This window comes from Acinonyx jubatus, chromosome D2 (assembly GCF_027475565.1).
Source record: "Acinonyx jubatus isolate Ajub_Pintada_27869175 chromosome D2, VMU_Ajub_asm_v1.0, whole genome shotgun sequence".
Classification (NCBI taxonomy): domain Eukaryota; kingdom Metazoa; phylum Chordata; class Mammalia; order Carnivora; family Felidae; genus Acinonyx; species Acinonyx jubatus.
Genome location: NC_069393.1, coordinates 7,054,739 through 7,072,271, shown reverse-complemented (window position 1 = coordinate 7,072,271; position 17,533 = coordinate 7,054,739). Strand labels below are relative to the sequence as shown.

Sequence of the window (17,533 nt, the reverse complement as noted above, 5' to 3'; positions counted from 1 at the left end):
AACTATCAAAGGATAGTTTTTAAAAGTTTATATTAAAAAATCTATACTTGTATTATCTGAATTTACAATTAATTATATATAACTGCACTTTCAAAAATCCACCATCCCACACAATAAAGTGATTACAGTCTGTTTACAAGCTGTGGAATGTTGGGTTGTTAACAGGCATCCAGAAATGGAATTAGTAAGTCAATGCGTATGAACATGTTTTGAGTTCCCGATGCATATTTCCTATTACTTCTGAAAGGGTGACATCGCTTTATAGTATCATTGGGTAATGCATGAAAATATGAATTAAAATCTGCCTTTTCCAGGAATAAACAACGTTACTTTTTAAAAATTTTGCTAATTTAGTAGGTATGAGGTGCATTATTCTAATCCATTTTTTTGCTTTCTAACAAAGTTGAGTATTTTCCCATAAATTTAATAGTTGGATTTTATATGTGTGAATCAGTTGGTTATATTTTTTGGCTGTTTATCTATTAAAACTTTAGTGTTTTATTCATTATTATGAGATATGTGTTGTGTACATATATTATCCTCTTATCTTCTATATTTGTTATTTTTCACTCTGTTGCTTGTCTTTTAAGTTTGTTTATGCATTATTTAAAAAAGCATCAGGGCTGGGGCGCCTGGGTGGCGCAGTCGGTTAAGCATCCGACTTCAGCCAGGTCACGATCTCGCAGTCCATGAGTTCGAGCCCCGCGTCAGGCTCTGGGCTGATGGCTCAGAGCCTGGAGCCTGTTTCCGATTCTGTGTCTCCCTCTCTTTCTGCTCCTCCCCCGTTCATGCTCTGTCTCTCTCTGTCCCAAAAATAAATAAACGTTGAAAAAAAAATTAAAAAAAAAATAAAAAAATAAAAAAGCATCAGGGGCACCTGGGTGGCTCTGTTGGTTATGTGCCTGACTGTTGACTTCAGCTCAGGTCATGATCTCACAGTGCATGAGGTTGAGTCCCATGTTGGGCTCCACACTGACAGTGTGGAGCCTGCTTGGGATTCTCTCTCTCTCTCTCTCTGTCCCTCTATTGATCTCTCTCTCCCAAAATAAATAAACTTTAAAAATAAATAAATAAGCATCAGACACTTGAATGTGTAGTATAGATGTCATTATATCTGATGATCTTTTTCTCAATAATTGTTTTCTGAAGCATCTGGACATTCTCTCTCACATTATTCCCCAAGTTAGTAAATATGCAATTTCATTTTTTTGGTTTCTTCCACTATTTATGTTTTTACGCAGTTTTTTTTCAGCATTCTGATTATGATAAGACTTGGTGTCATTTTCTCTGTTTCTTGTGTGTTATTAAGCTTCCTGAGTCTATGGATTTATCGTTTTTTCATCAAATTTGGAAAATGTCCAGCCATGATCTCTTCAAATACCTTTTTTTCCGTCTGCCCCTGCCTTTGAGGATTCCAGTTACAAATGCATTCATCCACTTAAAGTTGTCTCATAGTTTACTAATGTTTTGTTCATTAAAAAAAAAAATTCTCTTCCCTATGGGTGCTTCATTTTTGATTATTTCTATTGCTATGCTTTCAAGTTCATTAATCTTCTCTTCTGTGACATCTCTTTTACCATTACTCCCATGCAGTGTATTTTTTATCTTACACATCACAGTTTTCTTCTCTAGTAGCTCAGTATGGGTCTTCTGAAAAACACCCTATGTCTCTATTAACTTTTCGAACACGTGGAATATAGGTAACAACAATTATTTACTGTCTTTTGCCTGCTAATTCCAATGTCTGTGTTAGTTCTGGGTCTGTTTCAATTGATATTTCTTCATTATGTGCTGTATTTTCTTCTTTTTTGTGTGTGCCTCATGATTTTTTTTTTTTTGTATTGAATAAGAGATATTGCGAAATTTACCTTGCTGGGTGCTGGATATTTTTGTGTTCCTTTAGATGTTCTTGAGTTTTGCTCTGGAATATAGCTTGATCACTTGGAAACAGTTCTATCTTCCACGACTTGATGTCGAGGTATGTTAGGTGGCACTGAAACAGGGCTTACGTAGAGTCAATTGCTTCAATTACCCCACTTCTGAGGCAAGACCCTTCTATGAACCTACCCAGTCATGAGGCCTTCATGTCACTGGTAGGGCTCTATTCCTGGCCCTGTGTGAACGTGGGCACTGTTCCCTCTATTCCCTGCAGATGGTTCTTTCTTCAGCTTCAGCAAGCCCTGGCCAGCGCTCGAGGGGGACCCTCTCCAGATCTCCACCACTCGCTGTCTTCGAGGGTTTCTCGTCTTCAGTATTCTGCCCTACAAACTTTAGCTACCTTGTTCTCTCTGGACTCTTAGCTCCGTATCTTCAACTCAGAGAATCCACTCTTCCCTGCCTGGTTTCCTCTCCTTGGGCTGTGGCCAGAAGACTCTCCCAAGGCAACCATGGGGCTCCCCTCATGTCTTTCTGGGATCGCTGATAACTTAGTTGTCAGATGTACGGTGTCTTAAAGACTGTTACTTCATATATTTTGTCCATATTTTGGTTGTTTCCAGTGAGAGTGTTAATATGGTCCTTGATTATTCCATTCTGTTCCAAACTATAATTTCTTTCAGTATTTTGGAATCTATTCTTGTGTATGGATTGAGAGGAATTTCTATTTCAATATTTTTTTTACTCCACCCAAATTACTCACCTCAACATCAGTTGTTGAATATTTTCTTCCCTGATTTTCTTTTATTTTAAATAATCTCGACACCCGACATGGGGTTCAAACTCATGACCCTAAGTTCAAGAGTCACATGCTGTACTAACTAAGCCAGCCAACCTCCCCATTCCCTGATTGTTTTTGAAATTTACTTTGTACTATATTAAATACTCACATATATTTGGGGTCTATTTCTGGATTAGCTCTTTGGTACTGGAGATCTATTAATCTTTGTCCCAAAGCTGTATCTTTTACCTGAAGTTGGTTTCTCATATATTTTTATTTAGTTTATTTTTTTAATTTCTTTTAGTTTATTTATTTTGAGACAGAGAGTGAGCATGAGAGGGGAACGGGCAGAGAGAGTGAGAATCCCAAGCAGGCTCTGCACTGTTAGCACAGCCCAATGTGGGTCTGGATCTCATGGACTGTGAGATTGTGACCTGAGCCAAAATGAAGAGTCGAGTTGCTTAACCGACTGGGCCACCCAGGTGCCCTGTTTCTCATATATTTTTAATACCTAATAATGTTAATCTACCCTATTACATTTTTCCATGAAATTTCCCTCTGAAAATTTTAAAAATGTATTCTGTTATACTTATCCTTTTCTATCCATTTAGGAAACATTTTGTCAAATTTTAAAAACTATTCTGGGATTTTTCTCAAGACTGAATTAAATATGTAAGTTAACTTGAAGATGACACATAGACATTTTATATAATATTTGTCTTCCTTTCCAGGAGCATAATATACTATCAATCTTCACTCATTCAAATCTTTTGTTTTAATTTTCCATAAGTTTGTACTGTTTCTTCACAAAGCTCTTGTGTATTTGTCTCTCAAGCACTTTGTGTGTGTGTTTTGCTTTTGGAAATTGGCCCCTATTTGTAGGGTTGGTTTCCTATAATTACAGATAAAATGCTACGGACATCACGTGTGTGTGTGCGTGTGTGTGTGTGTGTGTGTGTGTGTGTGTGTGTTTATGCATGCACCCATACAGTTTCTTACATTCCATACAATATCCAGCTGTTTCGAGAGCTAAATGCTTGGCTTGCCCAGGTGCATATATAATCATGTTACTGGGAAATAATGGCATTTTCATTTCTTTATTTGCAATACTTAAATAACCTACATTAAACTAAACTGGTTTAATGGGTCTCGAAACTAGTTACAGCATGGAGTTATCCTACTAAAAATATTATTCTGGCTCCTAGTTAGCACTAAAAATAAACTAAAATCCTCAGAGAAGTCTTTTTTAAGATTACCAAAGGGAGGCTCTCTGCTCCTCCCCACTGGACAGACAGTCTCCTCTTCTGGTGCTTTGCCAGCCACATCCCTGAGACACAATGGGGAAGCTCAGAGTAAACGGATTTGGCCATATCAGGCACCCGGTCATCAGGGCTGCTTTTAACTCTGGCAAAGTGAATATTGTTGCCATCAATGACCCCTTCATTGACTTCAAGTACGTGGTCTGCATGTTCCAGTATTATTCCACCCAGGGCAAATTCAACGGCACAGTCAAGGCTGAAAACAAAACACCGGTCATCCATGGAAAACCCGTTTTCACCTTCCAGGAGGGAGATCCTGCCAACATCAAATGGGGTAATGTTGGTGCTGAGTATGTTGTCGAGTCCACTGGGGTCTTCACTATCATGTAGAAGGTTGGGCCTCACTTGCAGATGGGCCTCACTTTAAGGTTATCATCCCTGCCCCTTCTACTGGTGCCCCCCACATTTGTGAGGGGTGTGAGCCATGAGAAGTATGGCGACTCCCTCAAGATTGTCAGCAATGTCTCCTGTACCACCAACTGCTTGGCCCCTCTGGCCAAAGTCAACAATGACAACTGTGGCATCATGGGGGTCTCGTGGCCACGGTCCATGCCATCACTGCCACACAGAAAACTGTGGACGACCACTCTGGGAAACTGTGGCATGATGGCCATGGGCTCGCCCAGAACATCGTCCTTGTTTCTACTGGCACCAAGGCTGTTTCTCCTGGCACTCAGGCTCAACCCTGAGCTGAAAGGGAAGCTCACTGTCATGGCCTTCTGTGTCCCCACCCGTCCCACGTGTCACTGGTTCATCTGACCTGCTGCCTGGAGAAAGCCGCCATATACAATGATATCAAGAAGGTGGTGAAGCGGGCACCAGAGGATACCTTCAAGGGCATCCTGAGCTACACTGAGGATCAGGTTGCCTTCTGCAACTTCAACAGTAACACTCATTCTTCCACTGTTGACACTTGGGCTGGTATTGCTCTCAATGACCACTTTGTCAAGCTCATTTCCTGCAATGACCACTTTGTCAAGCTCATTTCCTGGTACAACAATGAATTTGGCTATGGCAACCAGGTGGTGGACCATATGGTCCACATGGCCTCCAAGGAGTAAGAGCCCCCTGGACCATCAGCCTCAGTGAGAGCAAGAGGAAGAGAGAAGCCCTCAGCTGCTGGAGATTCCTTGCCCCAACTTATCCCCCAACACACTGAGAATCTCCTGGCCTCTACACAGTTTCCATCCCAGACTCCCCTGAAGAAAGGGAGGGCCTTGGGGAGCCCTCAATGAAGTGTACTGTACCATGTAATCATCCATAAAGTGTACTGTTCCAAGCCCCCCCCAAAAGAATACCAAAGAGAGAATACAAATGTAACAATAATAAAACTTAAAAAGATTGTTTTTCTCTGTTCACTTCCTATCTAATATCATCTTACACAAGGAGCTGCTCTTTTCTTCATCTCCAAACTCCTCTGTCTACCCCAAGTTCTTCAAATCCAGCCCACAGAGAGCTGCATCCTTCCCTTCCTCACCAACCACCTAAACTTTCCTGGGTTTTCTAATAACTCTTGTCATTATGTTTCTATTAATTTCTCCTTGCTGGCTTTCCCAGTCGTCTACCTCACCATGACCCTACTCAACACAAAAATCTTCCCAGCAGCAAATATTCAATTGAAATGAACTTAGAATGAGGTGAGATTGGGGAAAAAGGGATTCAGGACATCTGCACCTACAATTAAGTGTATTTATTGAACGAATGACTGAATAATGCACATTAGCTAAGAAAATCTAAATATTTTAAAATCCTGTGGTTCTCTAAATGCTTAAAAACATTATTTTTATTGCATTTTATAATGCATGGAAAATTCTAGAAACCAGTTTCTGTAAAATTGTACACAATTTTTAAACTTAAAAAGTTTGAAAGCGGCTATTCCACGCGTTGCTTGGGGATACTGACTAATGGCCTCCCGGGATCAGGAAAATGCTTTAGCGCCATCTGCTGGCTCCTGGAGATATACCAGGCACTTACTCCAATGGATTGACTGATAATTTTTTTTCCAACTCTTAGCTCCCTACCACTGCATTTCAAAATAACCAGAAAAATAATTGTAACTTCTGGGAACAGCACCACAAGTGCTCAAGTTCATAATAATTTAAATGGCTTTGACTGGGACGTAATGGGAAGAACCAATACTTAACTTCTCAGTCCATTTACCAAGTCATGTGTTTGTTGCCTAAAGTGTAGATTTCCCAGGCCGAATTTACATTGCTCATTTTATACATCTTGTTTCATCTTTCATCGATAGATATACTGTCAAGTATCCCATAAATTGTGACATATGATGCAAATAATGTGCAAATGAAAAAATTTTGAAGTTTCTGAATAGTTTACTTTTGTTATAGTTAGAATATCTCTCAGTCATTCCTGTCACCATACTACTTTCATTCACTTACATTCTGATATACGTTTCTTGAATAAGAAAGAGATACAGACAGAAACAGCTTATACACATTTACATTCGTTCACTCATTTGTTCAGCCAAGAAATATTTATTGTCAGCCATGCCCCAGGCACGTTACTTCCCAGCACAGATCCGTTAGTAAGCATGAGAAAGCCCTGTCTTCAATACCACCCTTGGGCCAGAGTAAGGCCTGAATTCATATCATGAATACATTTAAAAATTTGTTTAAAGGGGCGCCTGGGTGGCGCAGTCGGTTAAGCGTCCGACTTCAGCCAGGTCACGATCTCGCGGTCTGTGGGTTCGAGCCCCGCGTCAGGCTATGGGCTGATGGCTCAGAGCCTGGAGCCTGTTTCCGATTCTGTGTCTCCTTCTCTCTCTGCCCCTCCCCTGTTCATGCTCTGTCTCTCTCTGTCCCAAAAATAAATAAACGTTGAAAAAAAATTTTTTTTAAATAAATAAATAAATAAAAAATAAAAATTTGTTTAAAAATGTGGGAGCCCGTCCCTCAAAGTCTGCCTTTTAGCACTGCTGCAGCATAACTTGAACATCCAGTCTCTGATTTGTGTGTTCAAGCATCAGGGAAATAGGTCTCTTGCCCTGTGTCCTCAAATAAAAGCAAACCCTGTTTGAATGCTCTGAAGGCTTATGAGTCGTACTGGCCTTGGACACTGTGTCAGAGCACAAGATTTGTACGTAAAAGGGCTTTAGGTGAAAGACAAATTGGTTAACTTGTCACGTTCTTGCTTTCAGACTGCATGAACACAATAGATTTCTGCATGATGTATTGTTATTCCCAAGCAGTTCCAAACACGTACTTTCTCGTTTCCTTTTGTTTTCCAATTTATGGGTTTGGATGTACTCATGAATTAGCAAAGTATTCCCAACAATTGGACATGGTAGCTGAAGATTGTTTCCAATATTAAATAATTCATGTGACTCTTAATTTGAAAATAGATATAGATGTAACATGAATGAAAGGTGATACTGATTCCTTACACTGGCAACTCGATGGACATTGAATGACAAACTTGTGAATAATTTATTTTTTGTGAAAATATTTAATAGGGTAATAACATTTACCAAAAAATAAAAAAGTTCCACTTTAATTTTATTTGAAAGTTTGTCATCAATTATAATCTATTTTGCCTTCCTAAAAGAAAGACAACTGTTGAAAACCAGTGAAAAATAAAACGTATTGACTTTTTAGTTAATTTCCATTTTTATGAAAATATATTCAAGTTTTGTACACTTTGAATATAATTAAATTTTTTAAAATCTTTTTTATCATTTTTGTCAGTGGAATGCCATTGATGAAAATCTGGCTTAAATAACATAACCGGTAATTTTGCTGAAATGAAAGCAGAATTTTTATGGGATAAATATATAGGAAATGTATTAGCTTTATATGTCTTTATTTCTCATCCAAAATCATCAGTCAATCAACATTATACCCAGACAGGTGCAATAATTAAGTACTGTCATCTTTTATATTTTGCTGTCTTTTGTTCATATAAAAACGTTTTTATTTTATCATAAATGTTTACTTGTCAAAGTTGGAGGTTATCCCTCCAACTTAACGGTAGAGGAAGAGGAGTTAACGGTGTGTTAGGTTGACTTATAACTATTTAGACTGATAGTAGTTCAATGTCTATTTGTATACTTGCCCAGCCCCCCTGATCTTAGGGGCAGGCTTCATGCCAGCCTATATGAAGACAGTATTCAGGTGAGAAGACACAAGAAATAAGTAAGCGAACAGATGAGATCGATCAGGTAGTCGTAAGCGCTGTGCAGAAAATAGAAGCTTGGTGTATTTGATGGACAGAAAGAAGCTCTTTCTGTGACTGGAATGGAGTAAATGTCAAGATGAGTCCTGTCCGGGATGATCTCCGTATTGTCAAGAATTTACAGTCAGGTCTCAGCTTAAATGTTCCCTCCTCAGAGATTTCTTCTCCAACCACTCAAACTAACGATGTCTTTTCTCTGTCACCCCTATCGTATGGCTTTGTAGCAGGATCATTAGAGTCCTTCTCACATTCCTTGATGCTTTTCTGGTTTATCTTTTTGCTTACAGTTTGTCTGTCTCTTCCTGGTGGTATGTGGGGTCCATAAGAGTAGAAAGGCCAGCTGTCTTATTTACCACTATATGCCTAGCCTGGCTTAAAGGACACTTGGAATGAATCAAAGTATCATTACTATGTATTAAAAGGGGTGGGGTGAAGGAGGGAGACTATCTTTAAAAAAAACAACTCGTGGAGCACCTGGGTGGCATTTAATCCAATTGAGCACTGAAGTCCCCTTTGACAGTTCAGTTTGCAGTGGTCAAAAGCTCTAGGGGCGCCTGGGTGGCTCAGTGGGTTAAGTGTCTAACTTCAGCTCAGGTTATGATCTCATGGTTCGTGGGTTTGAGCCCCGCGTCGGGCTCTGTGCTGACAGCTCAGAGCCTGGATCCTGCTTCAGATTCTGTCTGTCTCTCTCTCTCTCTCTCTCTCTCTCTCTCTGCCCTTCCCTGCTCACACTCTCTCTCTCAAAAAGAAATAAACATTAAAAATTTTTAAGAAAAAAAACCAACTCATTTATTCAGATCACTCTTAGAAACTGTGGGGGTGGAAATAGAGTCCTTGCCCTGAATAGTGATTGAAATGAGAAACAAAATTCATTGCTCTGTCATAATGACATCCCTCATCAGATGAAAGAACATATGGTTAAAATTCCATCTCTGAAAGCCATGTTTATCCTTGCATCAAGAAATACGTATCAGTCATAGCTAAAATTATGGATTTAATGAACGTAAAAGAGCAAAAGCCATGAAAAGAATTTTTAGTAGAAGCAATGGAGAACAACACACGCCGTACAACTGATATTTTAAATTCAAATAACAACTGCAAAAGTAGGTTTGCTCTGTTCCTCAAATGAGTAATCAAACTGGGAGATGGGCATATAGTCACAAAATCCAAGGAAGAGATCATCAGAAAACAATCAGGAATATATCCAGAGAATTCTTCTAAAATGGAGAAAAATATCTAATTCAAAGTCACAGTATATTTTAAAGTAAATGCTTTAAAAAAATATATATGTATATATACATGTTGTGTATATATACCATACATATATATATTTCATATATATATATATATATATATATATATATATATATATGAAACTTTGACTTGTTTTCTTACTTTCCTAGTTTACGTCCAAAGTAAAATTCAACATGGCACCGTATACCGTTGGAACTGACATAAAAAGGCATAAAACATTTCAACATGGAGCAAGCCAGCCGAGCTGAGTGTAGCTCTTTTAGGCAGGGTCGAGAGGCCAGAAAGGAGGAAGGCTTTAGGCACGTCCTCACAGGAGGAACCATGAACTTTTTGCCAGCTACAAGCCTTCAGCCTGGACTTCACTCCCTCATCACCATGACACCTGGATCTTTCCAATTAAGGAGGCAATTCAGTTTGACAAGTTTCAATCCCTCATTTATCTATTAATCCAACCAATCCCAGTTAACCTACTTTTAATCCCTATTTTGCATAGAGGACCTAAATGAAAACTGTACTCGTGACCTTTCACCTTTATATCTCTGCCCCCTCTTTGTCTTCTTCAGAGTGCAATTCAGGTTTCTATCTGACTCTGTCTTCCGAATTGCAATTCTCATTGCCCAAATAAATGCCAAGTTGCTTAAATTCTCTGTGAATTCTTTCTTGGTAGATGAAGAGTTGAACCAAATACCTGTAGCACTTTTTCTTCTTAACATTTTCATTTTGATAAAGCTTTAAAAAAATACTCAGAATTTTTTTTAAAGTGGAAAAGCAAATATGCTTTGTGGATAAACTGGTACTGGTTTTCATTTTTTTACTACTTTAACTTCTCCCTAAGTTGATTGCTCTTGTTAAGCAAAATTCTCTTGACACATTAGAACAAAAAAATTCCTTTGAGAGGTCTGCTTGGTTGGGTGAAATAGATATCACCAGAAGTTAAAAAGATCATGTTATTTTCCTAAGGCAATTAACACCACATAGTTATTATTGTAAAAGATTATTAACTACCTACAGATATTTTGGAGGTTGTTTTGAATGCTGTTAAAGCAAAACAGCAAAAGACTGTGCTAATGGGACACCTGGGTGGCTCAGCTGGTTAAGAGTCGGACTTTGGCTGAGATCATGACCTCACAGGTTAGCTAGCGAGTTTGAGCCCTGCATCTGGCTTGCTGCTGTCAGCAAAGCCAGTTTGGGATCCTCTGTCTCAGTCTCTCTTTCTCTCTCTCCTTTCCTAGCTTGCGCGCTTCTTTCTCAAAACAAAACAAAAAAACAAAAACAAAAACAAAAAAAACATTAAAAAAAAAAGACTGTGTTAATAAAAGGCAGAGAATACTTGTTAAGTATATAAGCAGGGAGCCCCCAAATTTGTAACTGTGTTTCCAACAATCTTCAGGGAAAAGGGTGACTGAAAGAGTGACATCCTGGTACGGAAGAAAGTTCCACCTCTTGAGAGTAATGAATGCATCCAGAAAGAGATGTAGGATATCCAATTACTCCAGCGACCTGGATAGCTTCTTGGAGAGACCACTCCGCTCCCTTTTGTAGTACCTACCACCTGCTTCGGAAATAGATGGTGGTATAGCCATGTTATTCAGCACCATTAACCTATATATTAAGAATATTATTCAGCAACATTAACCTATAATGATGCCAAGACCAGTGGTTGCCTGCGGCCAGGCGTAGGAGTGGGCATCACAGCAAAGGGGCAAGAGGAAAATTTGGAGGCAATGGAAACTTCCTATGTCCTGAATGGGGAGAGAGTTACATCTGCATTTGTTAAAACTCATAGAACTGTTGAACTGAGAACCCTGTATCTCAACAGGGTTAACTTTAAAATAAAATTTAAAAAATTAAGTATGCGTTTTCCAGGAATGCAAAGTGGTCGGTGACAGGATGGTCCCCAAGATCCAAGGCGGTGGCAACCACCATTCACAGAGCGGCTCGCATCGTTCGATCAGCAGCTCACCTCATGAAATTCTCAGCCTTTCCCCACTTCATAGAGAAGGTAACAAACTCAGATGAAATAATTCGGTGGAGCTCAGGGGCGCTAGCGCCGGGATTTGAGCCCACTCAACGTGACTTCATAGCTCACATTTTTAACCGCTGGCTAATCTGCTGGTACACAGTGAAAGCTGGATAAACGTATGTTGAATGAATGGTTCCATCTACAGATCCCTAACGCTCACAAAAGGCTAGCCCTGAGACTGAAACCCTCAGGCACAAAGCCCGGCGCGGACCGCCAGCCCCAGCACAGGAGCCGGACCCAACCCAGATCCAGAGCCTGAAATCTGGCACGGCGAAGGGGCGGGGCTTCGACGCAGGGAGGCGGAGCCATCGTATCGTACTTCTGGCAAGCTTGTACCTCTTCTCTTGCCGTAGTGCCTGAAACCGGAAGCCCCTGTGAAGCATGCTTTGAATTTCCGGGCGAGAGCCGGCCGCTTTGGTAGCATGTGGGAACTGCCGTGAAGGCTGGTCACTCCGGACTTGCGTCCCGAATTCGAGCTCTCGGTGAGCACGAGCTGCAGGGGAGTAGACGGTGTACCAAGGGAGGGTGAGGTGTCCGCGGGTTTTCGAGTCTCGCGTGGTCGGGGCTGAAGAAAGCCACGGCGCGGCCCCAGGAACCTGCGTTAACGCTGTTGCTGTGGCGTCTGTACCCGGGGTCCGTGAGTCCCGGGGCAGCCGGCTGTGTGTCCGTGACGGCGCTGAGTGCAAAGAAAGTTACTTGTATGCGAGACATTAGAGGCTCGTGGTTCAGCCACCTGTGGTTTTCTAGAGACTTCTCACAGTGTCTTTGTTTTTTAGCCTGTGTTTTTAGAAATCCGCCTGCGTGGGAGATGACGTCCTTAGCCCAGCAGCTCCAACGCCTCGCCCTCCCTCAGAGTGACCGCAGTCTGTTATCGAGAGATGAAGTTGCTTCTTTGTTGTTTGACCCCAAGGAAGCGGCCACCATCGACAGGGACACCGCTTTTGCCATTGGTGAGCTACCCGTTAATTAAGAAAAGGTCTTCGAAGCACCTGTTTTGGGGTTGTAGCTGTATTGTTTTCTCTTCTGACCCTCCCTCTTCCGTTAAGAGTTTCCAATTTGTTGACTTACGTTGTTCAGAGAAAGAGGATAACAAATAACTATGTGCTTGATGCTTGAAACGTGGCAGTATCTGAATTTCACAGATGAAGAGACAAAGGTTGGGAGGTTAACTAATGTGTGGAGTGGACAGTCAAAAAGAGGCTGGAGGCGTGGCTGGGGTCGAGGAGGAGTCTTCCCAATTCCTATGGGAACTGGCCTGATTCTTGCAAGGGATTTTTTTTTTTTTTTTTTTTTTTTTTAAGAATGGTACCTGCCAGGCAGAACTTTCTGTTCTGGTTGGGGAGATGATTTGTTTTTTATGTTGAAAACTAGAAATCTATGTTCGGGACTGTATTACAGGTTATACAAGATTTTTAGGGATAAGTAAAACTGAGTTTGCTTGCAAAGAATTGTTAAAAATACACTGTCCTTTTCCTAGGATGCACTGGCCTGGAAGAGCTGCTTGGGATCGATCCTTCCTTTGAGCAGTTTGAAGCACCGTTGTTCAGCCAGCTGGCAAAAACATTGGAGCGCAGCGTTCAGACCAAAGCAGTGAACAAAGAGCTGGATGAAAACATTTCATTATTCCTTATTCACTTGTCCCCTTACTTCCTGCTGAAGCCAGCACAGAAGTGTCTGGAGTGGTTGATTCACAGGTAACAAATTAATTTACAGAAATAACTATGGGCTAACAACTGTGATCTTTTTTTAAAAATTAGGTAATGAGAACACAAGCCAATTTAAAGCTGAGAAATTAGGTCTATGAAGAGGTTAACACGATGTCTGTAAGATGAGATAAGCTTGCCATTCTGTTAAACTCCTTTTTGTCGACAGAAATACAACTACTGGAGATCTTGAGTTAATAGATCAACTATATTAGTTCCAAGGAGCTCACATCACTTTGCCACTACGAACTGTTACCGCATATTTGGACCAAAGGATATTATTAAACTTCTTTCTTGCCAAAATAACAAAACCAGTGCTTTGGGAAGAAGCAAACAGTATCCTCTAAAATACCGTAACTTAAGAAAAACAACAATAGCTAATGTATATTGAGCATTTACATACCAGGTTCTGTGGTAAGCACTTTGCACGCACCGTCTCAATGCTCACAGCATTCCTACAGGAAGGTACGTGTGTTATCCCCATTGTACACTTTACAAAATTGAGGCATAGAGGGGTTAACTTACCTAGTCACACAACTAGTGATCTGAGATACAAGACTGTTTCCAGGGTTTGACTCTTTGGAAATTGTCTTAGTAAGGATATTCAAGTTTATTTCCTCACTGAATTGGTATCACATCACAGCTTACACACTTTTGTTTATTCTGCCATGTGTTGTATGTTTTAAAAGTAGAAAGAGCTTTATTTCATTAATTGGAGACATGGGGATAAAGTGATTTCCCTTCTGGACACAAGTGAGTCATTAAGAAAACGTTAAGTTTAACTTGGGTCTTCTGATGATCAGAACACTAGAGTCATCAGACAGAAAACAGCAATTCTGTAATATTTCCCTTTTTCTTCTAGCATTTAATTCCTTCCCCCCAGCATTGGTGGGATCATTAGCATAAGGAGTACTTTTTTTAATTTATTCATGTAACTTATTTATTAAGTAAACATTAGATTCAACACAAGGTTAAATAGGCTGCCCTTGGTTATTGTTTTGAAGTAAAGGTGTTTGCAGAGTTTGGGGCTGTTGTGCTGCCTGAAGTAGTTGAGGAAAGCTTCACGAAGAAAGTAGCATCTTGGCAAATAAGTTTAACGTGTAATAGAAATAAGAGGAATCACTTCGCTGGGAGAATCAGGGAAAGCATCCTGAACACGGAAGCATTTGAGCTAGGTCTTCAAGGCTAGAAAGGCTTTAATGTATCTGATGTGGCTAATGAGCCTGTCTTACTATGGTAGAGGGACCAATACAGAGTTGTGTGAAGTTTAGGAACAAATTATATATAGTTGTAATCTGACAATTTATTCTAATTCAGAGAAAGTAATGTGATTTTAGTCTTCTGGTTTTAGAATTCTGATAAGCTGAGGAAGCTGAACTTTAGAGCATGGAGTGGAGCCGAGCATTGCTGCCTAGTTGACCAGTTGGTTTTCTGTTGATTTGACCACAGTGGTCCCACAGTTATGTTAATTTAATAGTGTTTTTTTTTTTTTTTTAAGTTGAGGGAAAGTGAATGGGATGTAAATTTTTATATTGAATAGTAAAAACTATTACAGCATAAGAGTTGACGGAACTCTGTTGAGAAGTACTTTAATGCAAAGTAGAGGCTTATCACTTGGTGCTCTTTATCTTGCATATCGTCATGTACTTGTTTTTACTGATACTTAATTCTGAGTGGTTCTAGCTCGTTGATAGAGAATCTGGACATGGAAGGAAATACGTGCTTGCAGGTTTTGTGTCATTTCAGATTGCTTGCTTTTCTCCCTCCCAGGTTCCATATCCATCTTTATAATCAAGATAGCCTCATTGCTTGTGTTCTACCATACCACGAGACCAGAATATTTGTACGGGTTATACAGCTTCTGAAAATTAATAATCCAAAGCACAAATGGTTTTGGTTGTCACCAGTTAAGGTACGATTGTTGAATGACATGTGTCTATAATCATTACAGATCTTGATTAAGGGATACAATTTGGAAAAAATGAAGTCCTTAGTGCTCCTACAGGTAGTCCAAGTATTACCTCCATCACTTTTATTTCCTAACTTCTAGTTGAAATTGGCATTTACTTGGCACCTGACATTAGGCTAGGCAATTCTCATTATATTATCTTGGTTTGTCACAAAATTATTTTTACAGATGAGCACAGGCTAAGAGAATTACTTGCCCGAGTTCAAATAACTATAAAGTGACAGTTAGGATTTGAATTTAGATCTGATTTTAAAGTTTATTATCTTTCCACTACACTACTGTCTGACATTTTAGATCTTGGAACTGAATTTTTTTTAAAAAAAAAATTGAAGGTGAAGAAAAAAATACTTCAAAAAATTAAAAGGATAAGGATGATGGACTTAAGGAAATTATTAAAATTGATTAAAAAAAAGATGCTATCATTTAGTCTATAGATGATTAAAAGGATGGTTGCCTTACAGGAAGGGTCTGGTAAGGATCAGTTAGCATGGTTTTGTGATAAAATGACTGATTTGGCCGTTTTCACTTTGTTTGCAACATACAGTAGAAGAAAGTACATTTATGTTGACAAGAATTTTACTGAATATTAAGTATGGCAATTCAGGCTAGGAGGAGCACAGATGGGGCAAAAGTAGACTAACAGACTGTGGGACCTTGAAAAGAGTTAATTTGATGTGTGATGATAGTGAGGTCAGTGGTCAGAATTAGTAAAAAGAAAGGAATGGGAATTTTTAATTGGAAATACAGTTTAAGAGTTTGGATGTAAAGCACTTGAACCAATGAGTGTTCAAGAAGAGAAAGACAACCCATAATAAAGCTTACCAAACTACTCCCTCTGCTAATATAACATCAAGGTCATTTTTTTTCCCCTACTCTACACACAGACGCTGATGCTCTCTAGACACATTTGTTTCAGGTATGCAACTCCACTCACCTATTAAAGTTCACTTCAGATTCTCCTTTCTTTTAGTTATTCAGTGTTTGTTGAGCACCCCGTACATGCCATGTGTGGTGTAAGCGGTGGGAATAGCAGTATAAGGTTTCTGGGTTCCTAGTCTATTTCTATTACTAGTGTTCTTGTAAAGCAAAGACAACCACAGCACATTGGCTCAAAAACCCAATCTAACTAGTAGAGTTCCTAAGAATCTAGAGAATCCAGATTTAGATAAATACATATGAAAATGCAACACATGGTAAGTAGGCAGTATTCACTGAGTACCTCTACCCCCATTGCTAACCCCTTTTGGATTTCTAAAATTTGTACAATTTTATATGTTCATTTCCTCTCTACCACCAGCTATATGGAGAGACTGTATTTTGTATTAACTGCACCAGTACAAAGTTGTACTGTGGTAGGTACTTTAAAAAATGATCAGTTGATCAATATCCCTAATGATGATTGGTTCTTTCTGTCTATAACAGCAACATGGAGTGCCCTTAGCTAGGGGAACTTTGATTACCCACTGCTACAAAGATCTTGGATTCATGGATTTCATTTGTAGTCTGGTGACAAAATCTGTGAAGGTGAGTAGTATCTGGTTCCCTGACTCTCTGATTCCATTAAAAGATTGCTTGCTTTGAGTGAAGAAAGGCATTCCCCGATAACTGTACTTAGAAGAAGTTCCTTTTGTTAAGCGAGCTACTGTTCTGGAACATGAGCAGCTTAAATCAGTCTTTCGTCACAAAAGGTGTTTTCCTACAAAAATAAATTACTCTGTTTCTTGTCAAATTCTGTTTACAGTGACTGTTTAAGAGGGGATCAGAAGTCAGGATTGTTCATTCTTGTCATATTTAATTGAACCATTGCATTTGTGTATTTAATGTTGTATACGGTAAACGTAAAAATGTCTGAAGTAGTGGAGGGGAGCTGTAAACATTCTTATATGTTTATCTAATTGGCCTTGCTTTTTTTTTTTTTTTTTTTTTTTTTTTTTACCTGTGCTCTGTGTTTTTTTGTTGTAGGTTTTTGTTGAGTATCCTGGGAGTTCAGCTCAGTTGAGAGTGCTCTTAACTTTCTATGCTTCTACCATCGTGTCTGCTCTAGTGACTGCTGAGGGTGTATTGGATAATATAGTCGCCAAGCTATTTCCATATATCCAAAAGGTTGGTCCTGCTCGTGTGTAAAGTAGATTATTTTGTACTTGAAGGAGTTTCCTGGCTTTATGAAAATTTCACTTAGACATAACTATTTTTAAGTTGACAGCATAGTTCAGATGGTTGGCAAGATTTAATTTTTAGGTAAAAAATCTGACTTTTTTGTCTTAAAAACTTGCAAAAGTGGGATCTTATTTAGGGCTCATTAAGAATAAATGTTGGCTATTTGGCCCTGACATTACCTTTCAGATTTGTTTTCTTAGCAGTCATCTTGACTCACTGGAAGCAGAATGGATTAGAAAGTCTCCATCAGGGCATATGCTC

The 17,533-nt window shown here is 39.4% G+C and overlaps 1 protein-coding gene and 1 pseudogene across 1 annotated transcript in view; both read left to right on the top strand.

Moving 5' to 3' along the window:
* The first annotated feature begins 3,993 nt into the window (after positions 1-3,993).
* Positions 3,994-5,278, top strand: LOC106982541 (glyceraldehyde-3-phosphate dehydrogenase-like; annotated as a pseudogene).
* A 6,521-nt stretch (positions 5,279-11,799) lies between these two features.
* The window catches only part of HEATR1 (HEAT repeat containing 1), a 49,366-nt gene continuing 43,632 nt past the window's right edge, over positions 11,800-17,533 (top strand). The window contains exons 1-6 of the mRNA XM_027046975.2: positions 11,800-11,925; positions 12,220-12,393; positions 12,921-13,137; positions 14,917-15,058; positions 16,538-16,639; positions 17,078-17,218. Coding sequence (XP_026902776.2) covers positions 12,252-12,393; positions 12,921-13,137; positions 14,917-15,058; positions 16,538-16,639; positions 17,078-17,218 — 744 coding nt within the window. The 5' untranslated portion in view covers positions 11,800-11,925; positions 12,220-12,251. The remainder of the gene's footprint in view (positions 11,926-12,219; positions 12,394-12,920; positions 13,138-14,916; positions 15,059-16,537; positions 16,640-17,077; positions 17,219-17,533) is intronic.